We start from the raw sequence: 15462 nt of genomic DNA on the forward strand, positions 1-15462 counted from the left end.
ACATAAGTACATGCTTCACAAAACACGTTCCTCTTTCCAGGGCATTCCGGCCCTGGCACAAGCATACTTTGCAGGTCTTTCACCACATCCGTGTCTGAATGGCCAAAAAAAGGCAGCTGCAAAGAGCTGGCTTCTAATTTTACTAGAAAAAAAATCTCTATAAGCAATTAATATCCAGAATGTATCTATCCAAATCTCCAGAAAGCATCACAAAATGTTTTTCAAAAATGTGTTCCAAGGCTGGGGGCATGTCACCCACCAGCAAGGCACTTGCCTTCCATGTATGAGGCCCTGGGTTTAATCTTTGGAATGGCATAAAATTTAAAAAAGATTCAAAAAATTTAATTAAAATGAGCTTTATTAAAAGGAAAATGAAAAAGTAAGAGCTGCTGGAGAACAGACCAAAACATTTAAAAACAAATCTTCAAGACAATTTCACACAGGCAGGAATCTGTTGCTACCGTGGGCTGGATCTCTGCCTTCAGCATTCAGTAGCTTGTCATGGTCAAAACAAAGAGTAGCATGAATTCGTATGCAGGGACAGCAAAGCCGGTAGAGAGGGCTCCTGCTCTGCCCCTGGCAGAGTCCCTGGCACCTCCACACATGGTATTCTGAGCCAACAGTCCCTCCTGAACACACAGCCAGGAATAGCCCCTAAGCAAGACTGGGTCAGGCCACAAAACAAACAAATAAAAACAATTTGCATGTAACTGCTCAAAAAGGAACCACATTACACAAAACTCTTTCAGACAAAGCATAATGCGCCGTTAGAGAATGAGGCAGTTTGTAAACTAGAAATTCATCTGTAGAGTGAGCCAGTTCCACCCGACAGGAAGCCCAGCTCTAGTCCCATCTATCTGCTTGCTCTGACACAGTCCTGTGTTAAACATAGATTTATTTCCAGAGACAGAACCTGACTTGTCCACGCCTTCAGAAACCTTCTCAGCTATCTGTGATATTGTAATCACCGTGCCAGGCACAGATCTGCAGGCGAGTATAAAGAAATGTTTAAGAAAATCCATCCCCCACACGCCTGACAGCTACAAACACATATGGGTGAGTGCGGGGAGAGAGAGACCTCGAGAAGTTCCTTTTCTGGCTGGGAGCAGAAGTCAGACAGCTTCCCGGAGGAGGCAGTACCTGGAACGGTTTTCAAGGTGAAAGAACAGCAGTAGCTGTGGGTGGGCCAGCTCGCTCCATCTGCTGCGGGGGCTGGAGCGTCGTCCTTTGAACCGGCTGCAGGCCTGGGTGGGGACGCGCCTGTCCCTGCACCGGGCTCATGCATCATTCACAGTGCAATCTCTCCTCAGAATCTCCAGGAAAGCGATCGCCCTGCACGAGCGCCATGCATGCGCCCTCGGGACCCACACTGGACACCGAGGCTGTCCTCCCGCCAGGGGCTGCAGGGCGGCCCGTCTGCCTTCCACCCTGGCTTATCAAGATGCCCAGCCCAGCGGGGACTGCGGGCTCTAATGATGAACTGAATACATGAATAAAAAATGTGGCAACTGTCCACTGAAAAACCTGTTTTCGGAAGCTCTTTAGCAGAGCGAAAGCAAGAAGTAAAGAGAGCTCAGCTAAGCGTCGGGGGTTAGAAAAGGTCTTTTAGGGGAGAGATGGAGAAGAGGAAGCCGGCACACTTGAGCAGGCGGGCTCCTGTGAGCCCCTCCACAGAGGGGAGATTTGCTAATGCAGGGGCCTCTGGGATACTCAGGAATCCATTCAGCGGGAAGGCATGCTATCTGAAACAGCCTCCACAGGCCCAGAATTATTTCATTGTAACGTCAAATTTCAACGGAAACATTATTGCCATAATAGGACCTCCCTCACCTGTCTATAATGTATCTGTTAGAATAAAAATTGAAGTTTCACTTACTACCCCCTTTAATAAAATAATTTTTGTAAACTTGTTTTATTTCAATGGGTAGACATCATCACTAGTGAAATTTCTTCCAAAGGGCACAAGAAAAGTCATTTTGCAAAAAAAAATAAAAAAATAAAAAACGAAACAAAAACTGAAAATTGCAACCCCCAAAAAAGTAAGTCTTCGCTCTTCTTAAGGGCAAGGGCAAAATGATAGCACAGTGAGCTGAGAATTAACGCAGCTCGTAGCAAAATCCATCCATACAAGACATACATAAACTGCATTGAAGACTACTAGGGACCCAGATATGGCGTGCAGAGACCTTCCCTTAGCAATTGATCACTCAGCTGAGGTCAACCAACTGAAAAGCCGTAGGGTGTGTGGAAATCAAAAAGGTTTCTCCTGGGCCTGAGAGAGAGTCCAGCGGGCAGGGTGCTTGCATGGCACACGGCTGACAGGTTCAATCCCAGCTACCTCAAATGGTGCCAGAGCCCTTCAGGAGTGATCCCCGAGCAAAGAGACAGGAGTAAGCTCTGAGCACCACCAGACGTGTGTCCCCCCACCCCGCACCCCTTCCCCGAGAGCCCAGAGGACCGGAACACATGTAATACGTGAACAGGCCCCGAGTTTGATGCCCAGTACCAGAAGGCTCAACCCTAGCACGGCCTGATGGAGCGTCACCACCCGCATCGCCCACCTGCGAGCTAAGGCCATGAGGCCCACGCATCTCACTAGAGTGGCTGTCCCTCAAATAAAAGGGAAATGGTGCTCCCTTCAAAAAGAGCAAGGGGTAGGGAGTAACTCCCGGAGAAAGGAATACATGGGGCTCAACACGGAGCACACAGATGGTTTCAAACAGAGTCAGATGCTGACAACACTCCACTGCCCAATTAGTGTTTGAAAAGTCAATAACTGCAAATGCCAAATCACAGGTAATCAGTTTTAGTCCCTAAAGGAACAGTACCTAAATATTACATGATAGTATTATACACATATTTCATACAACCTACCACACTTCAGTTATTTTTCCAACAAAGATAATTGTCAAACTTTACACTATGTAAAAGCTTATCAAACTGCAGCTTAATAAAATTTTCATTATTTTTCTGCCAGGTGCTACAACTTGGCACAAACTTGACTCTTGTCCAGAAAAAAAGAAAAGGAAAAAAATAGCATTATCCAAGAGGAAACAATGAAACCAGATTTTGTCTTCTGATCTTAGCTGGGTAACCAGGTGGGCCTCGGGCACGCCATGTCTTCATTGGAGGAAACTTCTCTGGGCTTGGGTTCAGGACTGAGTCCCTCTTCCCGGCAGCAAATGCACCACCTCTCAACCTCTGTCCTGACCATGGCTCCCTGCTCACCTGGCTTCCTTCCAGGTGGCCTCCCCAGCTGGCTGGCCCCTTCAGTCTCCTGCCATGCTCCCCCAACAAAATTTTCACCTGTGGTCCCCCTGGAAGGTCCTGGCAGCCCAAAGCAGAGCATAAGGCCCCCCGCTGGGAAACACTGATCTGGAAGCAGCAGTGCTGGGAAACTTACTGGGGAATGAGGTACCTGTTAGTCAGTTACTGAATCAGGTTTACCGAGACATTTCTTCTATAACCTTTTCTTTCCATACTACAACGGAGACCTTCTTTCCAAAAAACTGCACAGAAGGGCTATTTTAAAGTTCAACTAAATCTTGTTCCTGTGACAATCCAGCACTATCTTCTCTATAAGTTGGAATTCAGTATTATTTTCCCAAAGAAATACGCTACCCTACTTGTTGCACGAGCAGATGAAAATGTGATCCTTTCGATGAGAAAGCCTCAAGTTTAGTGGGGCTATAAGAACAGACTCCAGTCAAGATAAAGTCACTTTAACAGCAATCTATGAGATGTGACAGAAGAAGGAAGCAGAGAAAACTGGGTTGAAATCCATCACTTCCAAATTCTGAGTCACTTACAGCCTCAGTTTCCTTTGGAAAAAATGGGAGTCTTATGTCTAGCAGGGAGGCTGCCACATGGATTAACTAGAACAATGTCCCTTGTAAATATGTACCTGCCACTGAGGAGGGTCTCGTCATGTTATAGCTGTAGACATATACTTTTTTAGATTTATTTCATTGATTTTTTTATTGAAATGCAGTTAATTTTAAGAAGTTAAATGGTAATTGTAGTGCCAGAAAAAAGAATTCCCTTATTTAATAACATAGAGAATTATTATTATTTCCTGGAAACAGAGGCATATATTTTGTTTATTCCTTAACTAGTCTCATATATCAATGATATTCTCATCACCAAAAGAGGAAAATCAATGTCTAATACAACTAAACAAAAGTAACTAAATGACACAACTATGGTACATACCACTCTGGGGACCAATAACTGAAGAATTCTCTTGATTGCATAATAAATAATAAATAATAAAAATGATTTACCATTTTTTCTTAAGAGACTGTTCTAGCCAAGCAACTTTAAGAAACTTAGTAATATGGAAAATGAGTTACAAATTGTATATAAGTAACTTACAATCAAAACATTTGATTCATCTACCAAGGCTGAATAATGTCTCGGCCCGTAGGCCATATAATATCCATGAAATCCTGGCGTCTGGCCCCGGTGCATGACAGAACAGACACAGATGTTTCTCACTGGCGGAGGCCTGTCTGCCTGTATTGAGTGGCCTGCAAATGATGTCACAGGCATATAATAGCCTCTGGCAGATAAAAACCCATCCCTGATTCCACCTCACTTCAGTGCTACCTCTAAGACAAGAAACCATAAAACAGAAATTACAGCAATTTTTCAATTTCCCAAATGCCAAAAAAATTCAAAGCAGCTAAAGCCAGTTACTGAGAACCCTATTATAACACAAAAAATATTTAGCAATATATATGCAACAGTCAAGATTTTATAGTTGAGACCTAGTTTTGAGTAATTAGATAATTTTTATGTAATCTGAATCAGTGTCTACTAATTCATCTCATGTAGAAATTAACAAAACTAGTCAAATCAAAGAATAACAAAAGGCTCTACTGCATTCTAAATGAGTGACTACAGGAACTTTTAGCTTTAGCAATAAAGAACAAATAATCTCATGGGAGTGGACAGTATTGCAGACTTCTACCGAAGTTCACTGTACTTAATAAAAATGTCTTGCAGCATATCAGATTATGTAATGAGTGATTTCGAACATTCAAACCGTACACTGGAAGACAAATATCAAGAATCAAAACTACCATTGATAATCTTAGCAGATGGCTTTAAAATGTGAAATAAATCATATACTCAACTCCTTCAGGAGCCACACGCCTCCATGCTGGGACCTGCTGGCACTCAGGGGTGACCAGCGCTCTCCCTGTGATGCTGAGAGACCAGAGTTATCCCTTGTGACGCTGAGAGCATGTAGGACAGGATCAACTCGGGGCCTCCTGAGCTACCTACAGATATCTACCACCGGAACCATCAACCCACTGGATTCTGAACTGGAATCACAGCTCTTCATGGGTTTTTATATAACCTGACTAGTCTGCAGTTAGGAGATAGCAAAATGAACCAAATACCCAAAGAACCAATCACATCTGTATCTGTTAAATGCTACCCTAATTGGGACCAAAACCATACAATTTCTAGATTGCATGTGAAACTGTCACTGTCATCCCATTGCTCACCGATTTGCTTGAGCGGGCACCAGTAACGTCTCATTGTGAGACTGGTTGTTGTATGTGAAACTATGAAGTGAAATTCTATGATCACTCCTCACCATTTACTTTCTAGTCCTGTCTAATGATAAACTTGTCATGAAACAAAACTACCTGTAAAATTATCGGGTAGCTGGGAAACATTTCTATACTGTCTTTGAAAAACACATCGAACTATAGATGATTGAGGCCTCTCGTCTGATCAGTAACACGTAAGGAATGCTCCACACTGTTCACACAGAAGGGAACTGCAACAGACTCTGAGTTTCCCAAATATGGGGTGTGTGACTAACAGCTGAGAGGAAATACAACTGAAACTGTCTGGAAAGCCATTAAAATCTAAGCACAGAAAAATGCCTGGGTGACAGTCGAGCTGGATGTGCAAATTTGTGCAGGAATGTGGCCAAATTTTTGGCAATTCTCTCCTGGTTCTAGATTTATGGACAGTGGCCTTTCATTTTTCCATTGTAATGCTGCATTTAAAAGACATTACATGAATTACAAGACCTGCTTTGGTCTTTTAAAACCGAACGGGGGTGGTAACGTAGCCCAATACTTGCCTTGTATGTGGAAAGCTCAAGGCTTCATCCCCGGTACCACATAAAACACACAAAAATTGGTTACAGGCTTGGATTTATAAAGGCACAATACTTCCCATGCTACAGAGTGCAGTCCCAAAAATTATACGTTTCACATAAGCAGCAAGGTGCGGGGGTGGGGAGAATATTAGTAGCTTAGGGATCAAAACATGTACTCTAAAGTATTCGTTTCTAAATTTTTTTTTTTGACATTTAAATTTGTTCTACAAAATTACAGTTTTGTTGTTACTTTGTTGTTATTGTTTGGGGGTCATCGTAAGCATTCCAAGGAGGTCCCAGGTGATACCTAGCCAACCAAGGTGGCGGATCAGCGCTAGGACCCAAAGACATGTTGCTGTTCAGGCTCTGGGCACTTTGGCGGTACCTGGAGGCTGGGGGTGTTTGCTGCCAGAGCAGCATCCAGTGATGCTAATGAGGTCATGCGGTGCTGGGGTTCAAACCTGGTGACCCCTAGCTCCCCAGTCCCAAGAGTCATTTCTTAAAATTACATTCCAAGAGCTTTTTGGTCTCAAATATTTTTATTTAAAGTATATGTTCTTAAAACACATCTTCATGAATTTAAGTTGGTATTTAGTCTTCAGAAGGTAACTGATAATTGGTTATAGGCAATTATCAATAGGTAAAATAGGTAACTGATAATTGATAATAGGTAGTTGACTTCATTACAGAACTTTTAAAAACCTTTTTCTGACTGGAGTTGCACTGTGTCAGGATTTTTCTATATATTCCCAATTCTGAGCAATGTTTGATTAAAAATGAAAATGTGGAATTTTTCCTTCCCCTGACGTTTCATAATATAAATAAGGCAAACAAGTATATTCAAAGATGCAAAATTTCCATAACCAACTCAAGAGTAACAATAAATTGAGCATTTTAAAGAAAATATATTTTACAGCTGAGCAATCACTGGTACAATGTATACAGAACTTTAAAATTTAAAAGGTGATAAATCACAGCGTCTAATTAAAACATGTATTTGGAAAATGAATTTTAAAAGTGATTATCATAAAATACACTAAATTCTCAACCCAGGTTGCCCAATAGAAAATTCCTTTCATTTTATTGATAAGGATTCTGAAATGAAGAAGGAAAAAAAAACAGGGAAAAAAAATAGTGACTGAACCAAATTAACACACTGAGTACTACAGAGGGTCAAACTGGGTTTTCTAAATCCAGCTGAACTACAATGTCCAAGTTCCTTCACAGAAGCAACCTCATTTGATTCTTATAACCAAATGAAGTAATAACAACAGACAACAGTAATAAACTATATACTATGTAGTAGGCACTGCTCTACAGTAATTACAGTAATTCCGTAATTCATCACTAACCTTTATATGACCACCCTACTTTACAGATGAGGAAATTGAGTCTCAAAGAAAATTCAGATCACACAGATAGACAGGGGAAGCAGAAATTACATCTGAGGCAACTAACTTTAGTCCTTCCTCTCCAACACCTCATTCTTCAGTGCTGTTCACCAAATTTTAAAAGTGCACCTAACTTCACATGGAAAGAAAATTGCAGAGGCTGCTGTCTTTCTTCATCCTAGCTTCTGTTCTGAAATATGGCTAGAGTGCAGTAATTGGATCATTAAATCCAGAAGGAACAAGGAGGGTTTGGGTGTAGTTCATTCTCTGAAACAGAATATGCAGGTGACACTGGTAGGAAGAAGGAATTTCACCAGGAAAAAAGAACAACTCTCATAGATTGGAGGGAGAAGAAAACAAAAATGTATGTGAGCAGAGAAGAGGTATATTTGTCATTCTGATTAAGGGAGTAAGTATGAATTAGGGGAGATGAACAAGGATGACTAATTTTGGAAATGAGTAAAAGTGAATCACAAGACTATTTTGTCTTCAGAGAAAATGAAACAACTGAGAGATTTGGGTAATGTCTCCAAAAGAACCCATACCTCCAGAATCACCAAGCACACACAACTCAAATCAGTACTGGAAGATTTTGATTATGCTTTCCTCTCTGTGACTAAAATGTCATTTTCGGTTTAGCAGCTCCTTTTCACTGCTAAGAGCTTGCTGTGGTGCAGAGACATGAAGGGCAGGGAAATACAGGGAAGCATTAAGAGCAACCAAGGGTGGTCTCTTGCATAGAAAGGTCTTCCTCAGGACCGTTACTAAAAGGAGATAAAGGAAATCACAACAGAATTCCACTTAAATGAATAAATGGAAATTCCAAGCTAAACCTAAAGTACATGCCGAAAGTAGGATTTGCAGCAAATAGAGAACAAAAATGATGGCAGAAGCCAAACAGAGTGATGCCAGGATACCAGAAATCAGCACTTTTTAGGAGACAAATGAAACGAGAACCACCTCTAATGGAATTTCTTCTCTCATTACTTAAAATAAACCAGGTCACAGGAATGGGCTTACACGGTGGCATTTTATTCATTTTCATTTTTATTTCATCCACCCACAAATTCCCATGAAAATGCCTCGGGCCCGTGCTTGGGATCATTGAAATGCCTAGCACTGGAGTATTAGTACATCTGCATGTACTCCGCAAAACGAGAAGAATGCAGTGAGGTCCCCTCCAAGTTTTCGGCTTATGTCAACAGCTATTTTATGAGTGTGAATTATCTCGGTGGCTCTGGAGCATGTGTTAAACACATTACATGAGGCTGCAGGAAGCCTTCACGGGAAAGACCATGTAAGGATCTAAGCTACGAGCACACGCACAGAACAGCAAAACCCAGTCGAACTTCCTAGAAAATAGCAATCATCAATTCCTCCCATGGCCATTGCTGTTAAATATACCTTGATGAATTAAGTTCAAGTGTAACTACAGTTGAAATGTATGATTCAACTGAGCTCTGACCTATTTTCCCTCTCAGAATAATGACAGTAGTGAGACTTATATTTTTTTCCGTCCCAGGCTTATTCTGAAAGTTATTTCACAGCCGAGTTAATAGCAAAATACACTTAATGACACGGATTTGCTTATACTTATTTCTGCTACTGAGGATTTTTATAACAACTGATCAAATACTAACTCTATTCATTTTTTGAAAACTGTACAGACCGGGAGACATTCAGGAAGGAAATAATCTCAGTATGTCATCTGATACCTAAGTCTACAATGCATTTGTAACTATATATTTACATACAACAAAACTGAAAACCAACATGACAGGTACCAAATCAACATACATGTGTGGTTGAAAATACCTACCCCTAGCAGAAAGCTTTTTGGTGTTGATAATTTTGGCAGCATATTCTTGTCCAGTAGGGATTTTCATACATCTTCTGACCACTGAGAATGCCCCCCTGAAAACCGACAATTAAGCAAGTCATCAATATAATCTGCTCTGATATTCCACTTAAAAAAAAAATCACAACAACCTGAGCAATTTTACCGATTTTTAATTTAGCAAACTGTCAAAGATCAGTGTCAAAGGCACTAGAGTAATATCTGGAGAATTGAAATAATTCTTCCTGGAAACTCGGCCCCCCTTTCATGTTGCAGAAAGTCAATTGTATTGAACTGGGGGCACGCGTTATTAATCGACACAAAAAAAATGAAAGCAGCTGCCAATGATGACGGCTCTTGTTTCCACTTCAAATTTGAAAACATTTCACAGTTCCCACTCACAGAGCACCAAATGCTCGGGCCAACCCTGCAGGCGCCGGGCTGAGGGGGAGCAGCAGCCGCGTGCTGCCTATTTATCTTGGGGGGGTGCAGAAGGGGAACGCGGCTCCCACGAGGGAAATATGGCAATTGTTTTCATTAAAATACAAATCTTGGGAACACTTGGGCGAGCCTGACAGGTCCCGGGAGGGTGGTTTCTCGGTGCCCTGTTGGAGGCTGGGGGAAGGGCAGAGATTTGAATTAAGCTGCTCTTCGGACATCAGTCTCCATGTTCGGGCCGAGGGCGACACATCAGCATGTCCCAGAGACCTCCCTGCAGCTTAGGAGATTTCCGGGTCTTTAATTAATTCCGGGGGGCTGGGGCGGGGGCGGGGAGAGGGCAGCGTCCCCGGGGCGGGCGGGCGCACGGTGCCCTGTCCTGAGTGAACAGTCGAGACGGGAGGCCGAGCACGGGCTTGGGGTTGATGCTGCAGAAATCATCGTCCCGGGCTCGGCCCCCTGGGTCCCCCTGCCGGGTCCTCCGTGGTGTGGGTGTCCTGTCCCGGCAGTTGTGCCCGTCGGGGGGTGGCCCCGGTCTGGGCTTTGGCGCTGCGGGTGCAAATCCTCCTGAGCAGCGAAGGTGCGCGCAAATCCCCGGCGGGAGGATGAGCAGCGCGCCAGACGGGCCGAAGGAAATAAACCCCAGCGCGCTGGAAACGGGGCCACGGGGGTCTAGCCCCCTGGGGGTGGGGGTGGGGGCGCGGTGGCCCTGCTCCTGGACAAGGCGGCTACTGGCTGCGAAACCGAGTTGAACTTTGGGCATCGATAAAAATGGCCCCGTCGGTGAAGTTCCCCTCGGAAGGCGGGTCCGTCCTGCGGGCCCGGCGGGTGGCATCGCGGCTCCCAGCAGCCACGATCTAGGTTGCATCGGACCCGGGTCCCGCTTGCCTGCACCCGCGCGCGCGCGCACACACACACACACGGGCACACGCGCACATACACGCACACGCAAACACACGCGCGCACACACATACACACGCGCGCACACGCACATGCACAAGCACACGCACAGACACACGCGCACACAAACACGTACCCACATATACACACGCGCGCGCACACCACATACACACGCACACACATACACACGCGCGCGCGGACACACACACACACACACACACACACCCGCTCGCAGGATGACAGCTCCCGCCGCAGCCATCGTCAATCCACTCGGGCTCCCGTGCGCGAGGGGCACACGCGCCGCCTCGGGGACCCCCGGGCTCGGCCACCGCCGGGGTGGGTGCGCGTGGGTTGTTGGGGGGCCTCCCCTGTCTCCAAGCCCCCCCTCCTGGGGAGCGCGACCCCCGCCCCCCGGGGTGGCAGTGCCCGGGGGACCGCGCCAGCCGCCTCCCTCCCGCGGTCCGGGGCCGGGGGTGCGCGGCGACCCGCCCTGGCGTCCCGGGGCGGCGGGCTTACTTTCCGAGCTCCTCGAACAGCTGGTACTCGTCCGTGAAGCGGGTGCAGGTGGCGGTGGAGGCCATCGCGGCGGCGGGCGAGGCGAGCGGGCGCGCGGCGTCCCCGGGACTGGCCCCGCGGCGCTGTCACCCAAGGGCCGCCCTCACTTTCCCCGGCCGCGAGCAGCGCGCCCGCCCGCCGCCGAGAGTGCGCAGGGGCGGGGCGCGCCGAGCTGGCCGGGGAGGGCGGCGTGGGGTCTCCGCCACTCCGTCCTCCTCCCACCTCCTCCTCCTCCCTCCCTCCCTCCTCCCCTCCTCCTTCTCCTCCTCCTCCTCTCCTCCTCCTCTTCCTCCTCCCCTCCTCTCTTCCTCCTCCTCCCCTCCCCTCTGCCTCCTCCCCCTGCTCGGGACGCTCCCCGCCCCCTGGCCGCAGCCCCTCTTCAAGCCGCGGGTGCGGGGGGCCCGGGAGCGGGGCGGGCCGGGGCGGACAGGATCGGGCGGAGGCCGCGGGCCGGCGGGGCGGACACCGGCCGGGCTGCAGCTGTCAGCGGGGCCGCGCCGGGGCCTCCCTGCGCTCCCCACGGCACCGCGCGGGTCGGGCCCGCCTCCCCGGCCCGCGCCGCACGCAGCCCCTTCCCCGGGAGAAGCCCCCCGCCACGCCCGCTCCCGCGCCTCCCTCTAGCCACCTGCCGGGGCCCGGGGGCCCGCGCGAGGAGGGTGTGTGCGCGCGGAGTGGGGGGCGGGGGGGACGCGCCCCGGGACGGCCGCGGGGCGGGGTGGGGGGGAACGCGCCCCGGGATGCTTCGGGGGGCAGCGCCCCGAGATGCTGTGTGGGTACGTGCCCCGGGATACTGCGGGGGTACAGCGTCCCGGGATGCTGCGGGGTAGGGGGGCGCGCCCCGGGATGCTGCGCGGGGACAGCGCCCCGGGAAGCTGCGGACTCGGGTGGGGGGCGCCCCGGGATGCTGCGGGGGGACATCGCCCGGGAACTGCTGGGGGGGACACAACCCTGGGCAACTGCGGGGGGGTGCAGAGCCCCGGGAAGCTGCGGGCTGGGGGGGCGGGGTGCTGCGGGGGGGGCGCGCCCCAGGATGCTGCGGGGGGACCCGCCGCGCGCCGCAGACTAGGCGGCGGGGGTCGGGCGGCCCGTCGGGGGTCGCGGCGGCGGGTGCGGGCAGCCGTCGGCTCCCCAAGGTGCCCGCGGGGCCGCGACAGTCGCCCCGGGCCGCCGCGTTTCCTCCCCGGCGCAGCGCCCGGGGCCGAGGGGGGCGACGCCGCTCGGGGCCACGTTTCGCCCGGGGCGCTGACGGCCACACGGGTCCCCTCCAGCTGCCGCGCCGCGACACGGGCCGGGCGGCGGCCCTAGCATGTCCGAGAGCACGACAGCCACACGCAGGAGACGCAAACTTAGGGAACGAGACTCGGCCGCGCCGCCACGCCTCGGCGCCGAGTAACTCCCGGGCACCTCGGCAAGTTCTGATAGTAAGGCGCCTTCTCGCGAGACTTCCGGGCCCGGGGGCGGGCCGAGAGGGGAGGCGGGCTGTCAGTCACGCGGCGGCCCGGCGGGGGCTGACGTCACCGCGTCACGTGAGCCCGTCTAGCCCGTTTCGCTTTGCCCAGGGAAAAAAAAAGCAAAAGGAGAGGTGGCTCGCTCGCTCTTGTGCTCCGAGGGTCCGGCCCGATCGTGGGACCTGATGATGCGCTCACCAAGAGGGGCTTGAGGAGCCCTCCTAAAGGGCTCTCTGCAGAGTCACTTCGCCTCGCCAGCACGTGTCCTGCCCCTCAGCAGACTTGTCCTTGTTTATAAGAAGTCCACAGGGAGTGGAGGGGGGTGGGATGGAGTGGGGTGGGGGGATTAAGCCTTACATTTGAATTAAATTGATGACGCCTAGACCACCCCTGGGTCTTCTTGCAGTTCCGTCTTTAATAAACTATGCAGTTGCGAATTTAAAGGTAATCCCCCCCAAAGTACCACTTGCTTTAAAAGCTCCCCTTTCCCAAATTTCTGTCTTTTTGTGCCTCAGTACCCTAAACACTTTGCAATTCTATCGCACATTTATTCATCGTTAGTATTCCATCGTAGGTATCAAATTGCACACTGGAAGATGAAAAGATATATTGGAGTTGGAGAACCAACCAATCATAGTTTACTTTCTGAGGCTAGTAATTAGTCAATTACCTTGGTAATTGGTCAAATTCATATATTGTCCTAAATCTTTTACTTTCTGGTCTGGAGAATGCTATTCTGTCTATAAGTGAGCTTTTGCCCAAGTGAGCAAACATTTTAAACATTGTTTAAAACAAGACAGTAGAATCAAAATGGATTCACATGTGCTAAGTCAGCCCCAAGCCGCCTCAATCAATACTAACTGGTTATTTGGCCTTTCCCAGGAATAGAGCTCTAACCCAATTTGGAATTACTCGGTCAGCGCTAGTGAGATAATCTGCTTTATAGACTTCTGTCTTCTCTTAAAGGAAGCTAACTTTCACAAACTACTTCCTTTTATTCTAGTCCTGTCAGTTGGTCCTTCAACCACAGAAGCCTTTCATTTTGCATAGCTTTGGGGTTCTTCTTGTCTGCCAGATGGAACACTGCCTGATTCAGGAATTGCCGAATAAAGTCAATTAAGAGCTTTTAAATTTACTACATTGAATTTTTTTAAGACAATGTTTATCTTAACAAAATTGAATTTAGTCTAACTTTTGATTCCTAGCCACAAATAGCAAGTATATTGTGTAAATGTAGTTCTACAAGAAACAAACAACCTAGAAAAATAGAAAATACCAAAGTATTTAAATGTAATTAATTGAAAGATAAATTTGCAAAAATAGAACAATTCAGTCTAGACCAGGAAGTTTCAATATGTTTTAGTGATTTGTTTCCAAGTTAAAATGCAATTACTTACTTATTATTCTCCAAATCTGAAAATGAAACAAAAAGTAACACAGTTCTATAACTCTGGAAAGAAGATTGTTTTAAAAACACCTAAATAATGAGACTTGCACCATGACAGTATTAATCTCAGTTATTTAAACAACTGATAATTGTAAATGGTTTTGATAACTGGATGATACCAGCAATGGAACATAACTGAGTTTTAATACGTTGAAGAGGATGTATGCATTTTTAAGCAAGCACTGCTTCATCTATATTTATACTCTTCCTAAATCTATATCCCCACAAAAACTAATGAAAATATTTCTCCAACATAAATATTGCTTATGTTGGAGAATCAACAAATATCTCCAACATAAGTAAATGAATATATTTCTCCAGTTTGGACCCCCTTGGGACAGTACATTTGAAGCTACACAGGAATTTCCCTGAACCCTTGACTCTATCTTTCTTACTGATGACTCCCTTCACTCTTCCTGTCCTTGCCTCTTTTCCTTCCAGTCTCAGCACAACACTTCCCTATCACCTAGAACAAAGCAAGCATTGCTCAAAATCTTCTGTTGTTTTGGGGGCTGAAGCGATAGCACAGCGGATAGGGCAGGGCGTTTGCCTTGCCCGTGGCCAACCTGGGTTCGATTCCCAGCATTCCCAGATCAATTCCTGAGCACCACCAAGAGTAATTCCTGAGTCCAGAGCCAGGAGTAACCCCTGTGCATCACCGGGTGTGACCCAAAAAGGGAAGAAAAAAATATCTTCTGTTGTTTTTATGTTTGGGAGGTGGAAGGCAAAAAAAAAAAAAAAAAAAGGCTGGGTCACATTCCTCAGGCCCTCAGAAATTTCTTCTGGCAGACCCAGGAGCGAACAGGGTCAGCCACATAGAAGATGAGTGCCTTTCCTGCTGTAATATCTCTGGGTCCTGCTCAAATTTTTCTGAATGCTTCCAAAATCCAAAATTTTCCTAGATGCCCACCCCCATCCCTATCCCTTTTACCTCCTGATCTCAATTTGGGCCTTTGCTCATCTGCTCTTGACATACCCGGCCAACCACGTCCAAAATGAAAGGTATTTTCTGGTTCATGAGATGTGAAAAGAATGACAGTTTTCCCTAAAGATGTGAAATAGATGAGGAAATCGACGTTCGCCATCCAATGAAGAAAGAGCTCTCTCTCCATTACCTCTAAGGATGAGGTTAGCCTATTTGATCTTCTATAAACATAGGTGCAAGCATGTATATCTGCTAACAGATAGCAGGAAATGATATGAAGTAGGAAGTGTGAAAGGAAACAACTGAATAAAAGCTGGTACAGTCATTAATAAAGAAAACAAATAAGCAGATATTAAGTCTTCCTCTGCTCACCGGTAATGGCTTTCATTTACTCCTG

At 47.4% G+C, this 15462-nt stretch overlaps 1 protein-coding gene across 16 annotated transcripts in view; it reads right to left on the minus strand.

The window, feature by feature from the left end:
- Window positions 1-11468, minus strand: part of CAMK2D (calcium/calmodulin dependent protein kinase II delta) — a 251290-nt gene extending 239822 nt beyond the window's left edge. For all 16 annotated transcript variants that reach the window (XM_055144158.1, XM_055144153.1, XM_055144151.1 and 13 more), the window contains exons 1-2: window positions 11207-11468; window positions 9335-9429 (exon numbers count right to left, since the gene is read on the minus strand). In XM_055144158.1, the coding sequence (XP_055000133.1) occupies window positions 9335-9429; window positions 11207-11271 (160 nt within the window). In that variant the 5' untranslated portion in view covers window positions 11272-11468. The remainder of the gene's footprint in view (window positions 1-9334; window positions 9430-11206) is intronic.
- Window positions 11469-15462: the final 3994 nt, after the last annotated feature.

This window comes from Sorex araneus, chromosome 6 (assembly GCF_027595985.1).
Source record: "Sorex araneus isolate mSorAra2 chromosome 6, mSorAra2.pri, whole genome shotgun sequence".
Taxonomy (NCBI): Eukaryota; Metazoa; Chordata; class Mammalia; order Eulipotyphla; family Soricidae; genus Sorex; species Sorex araneus.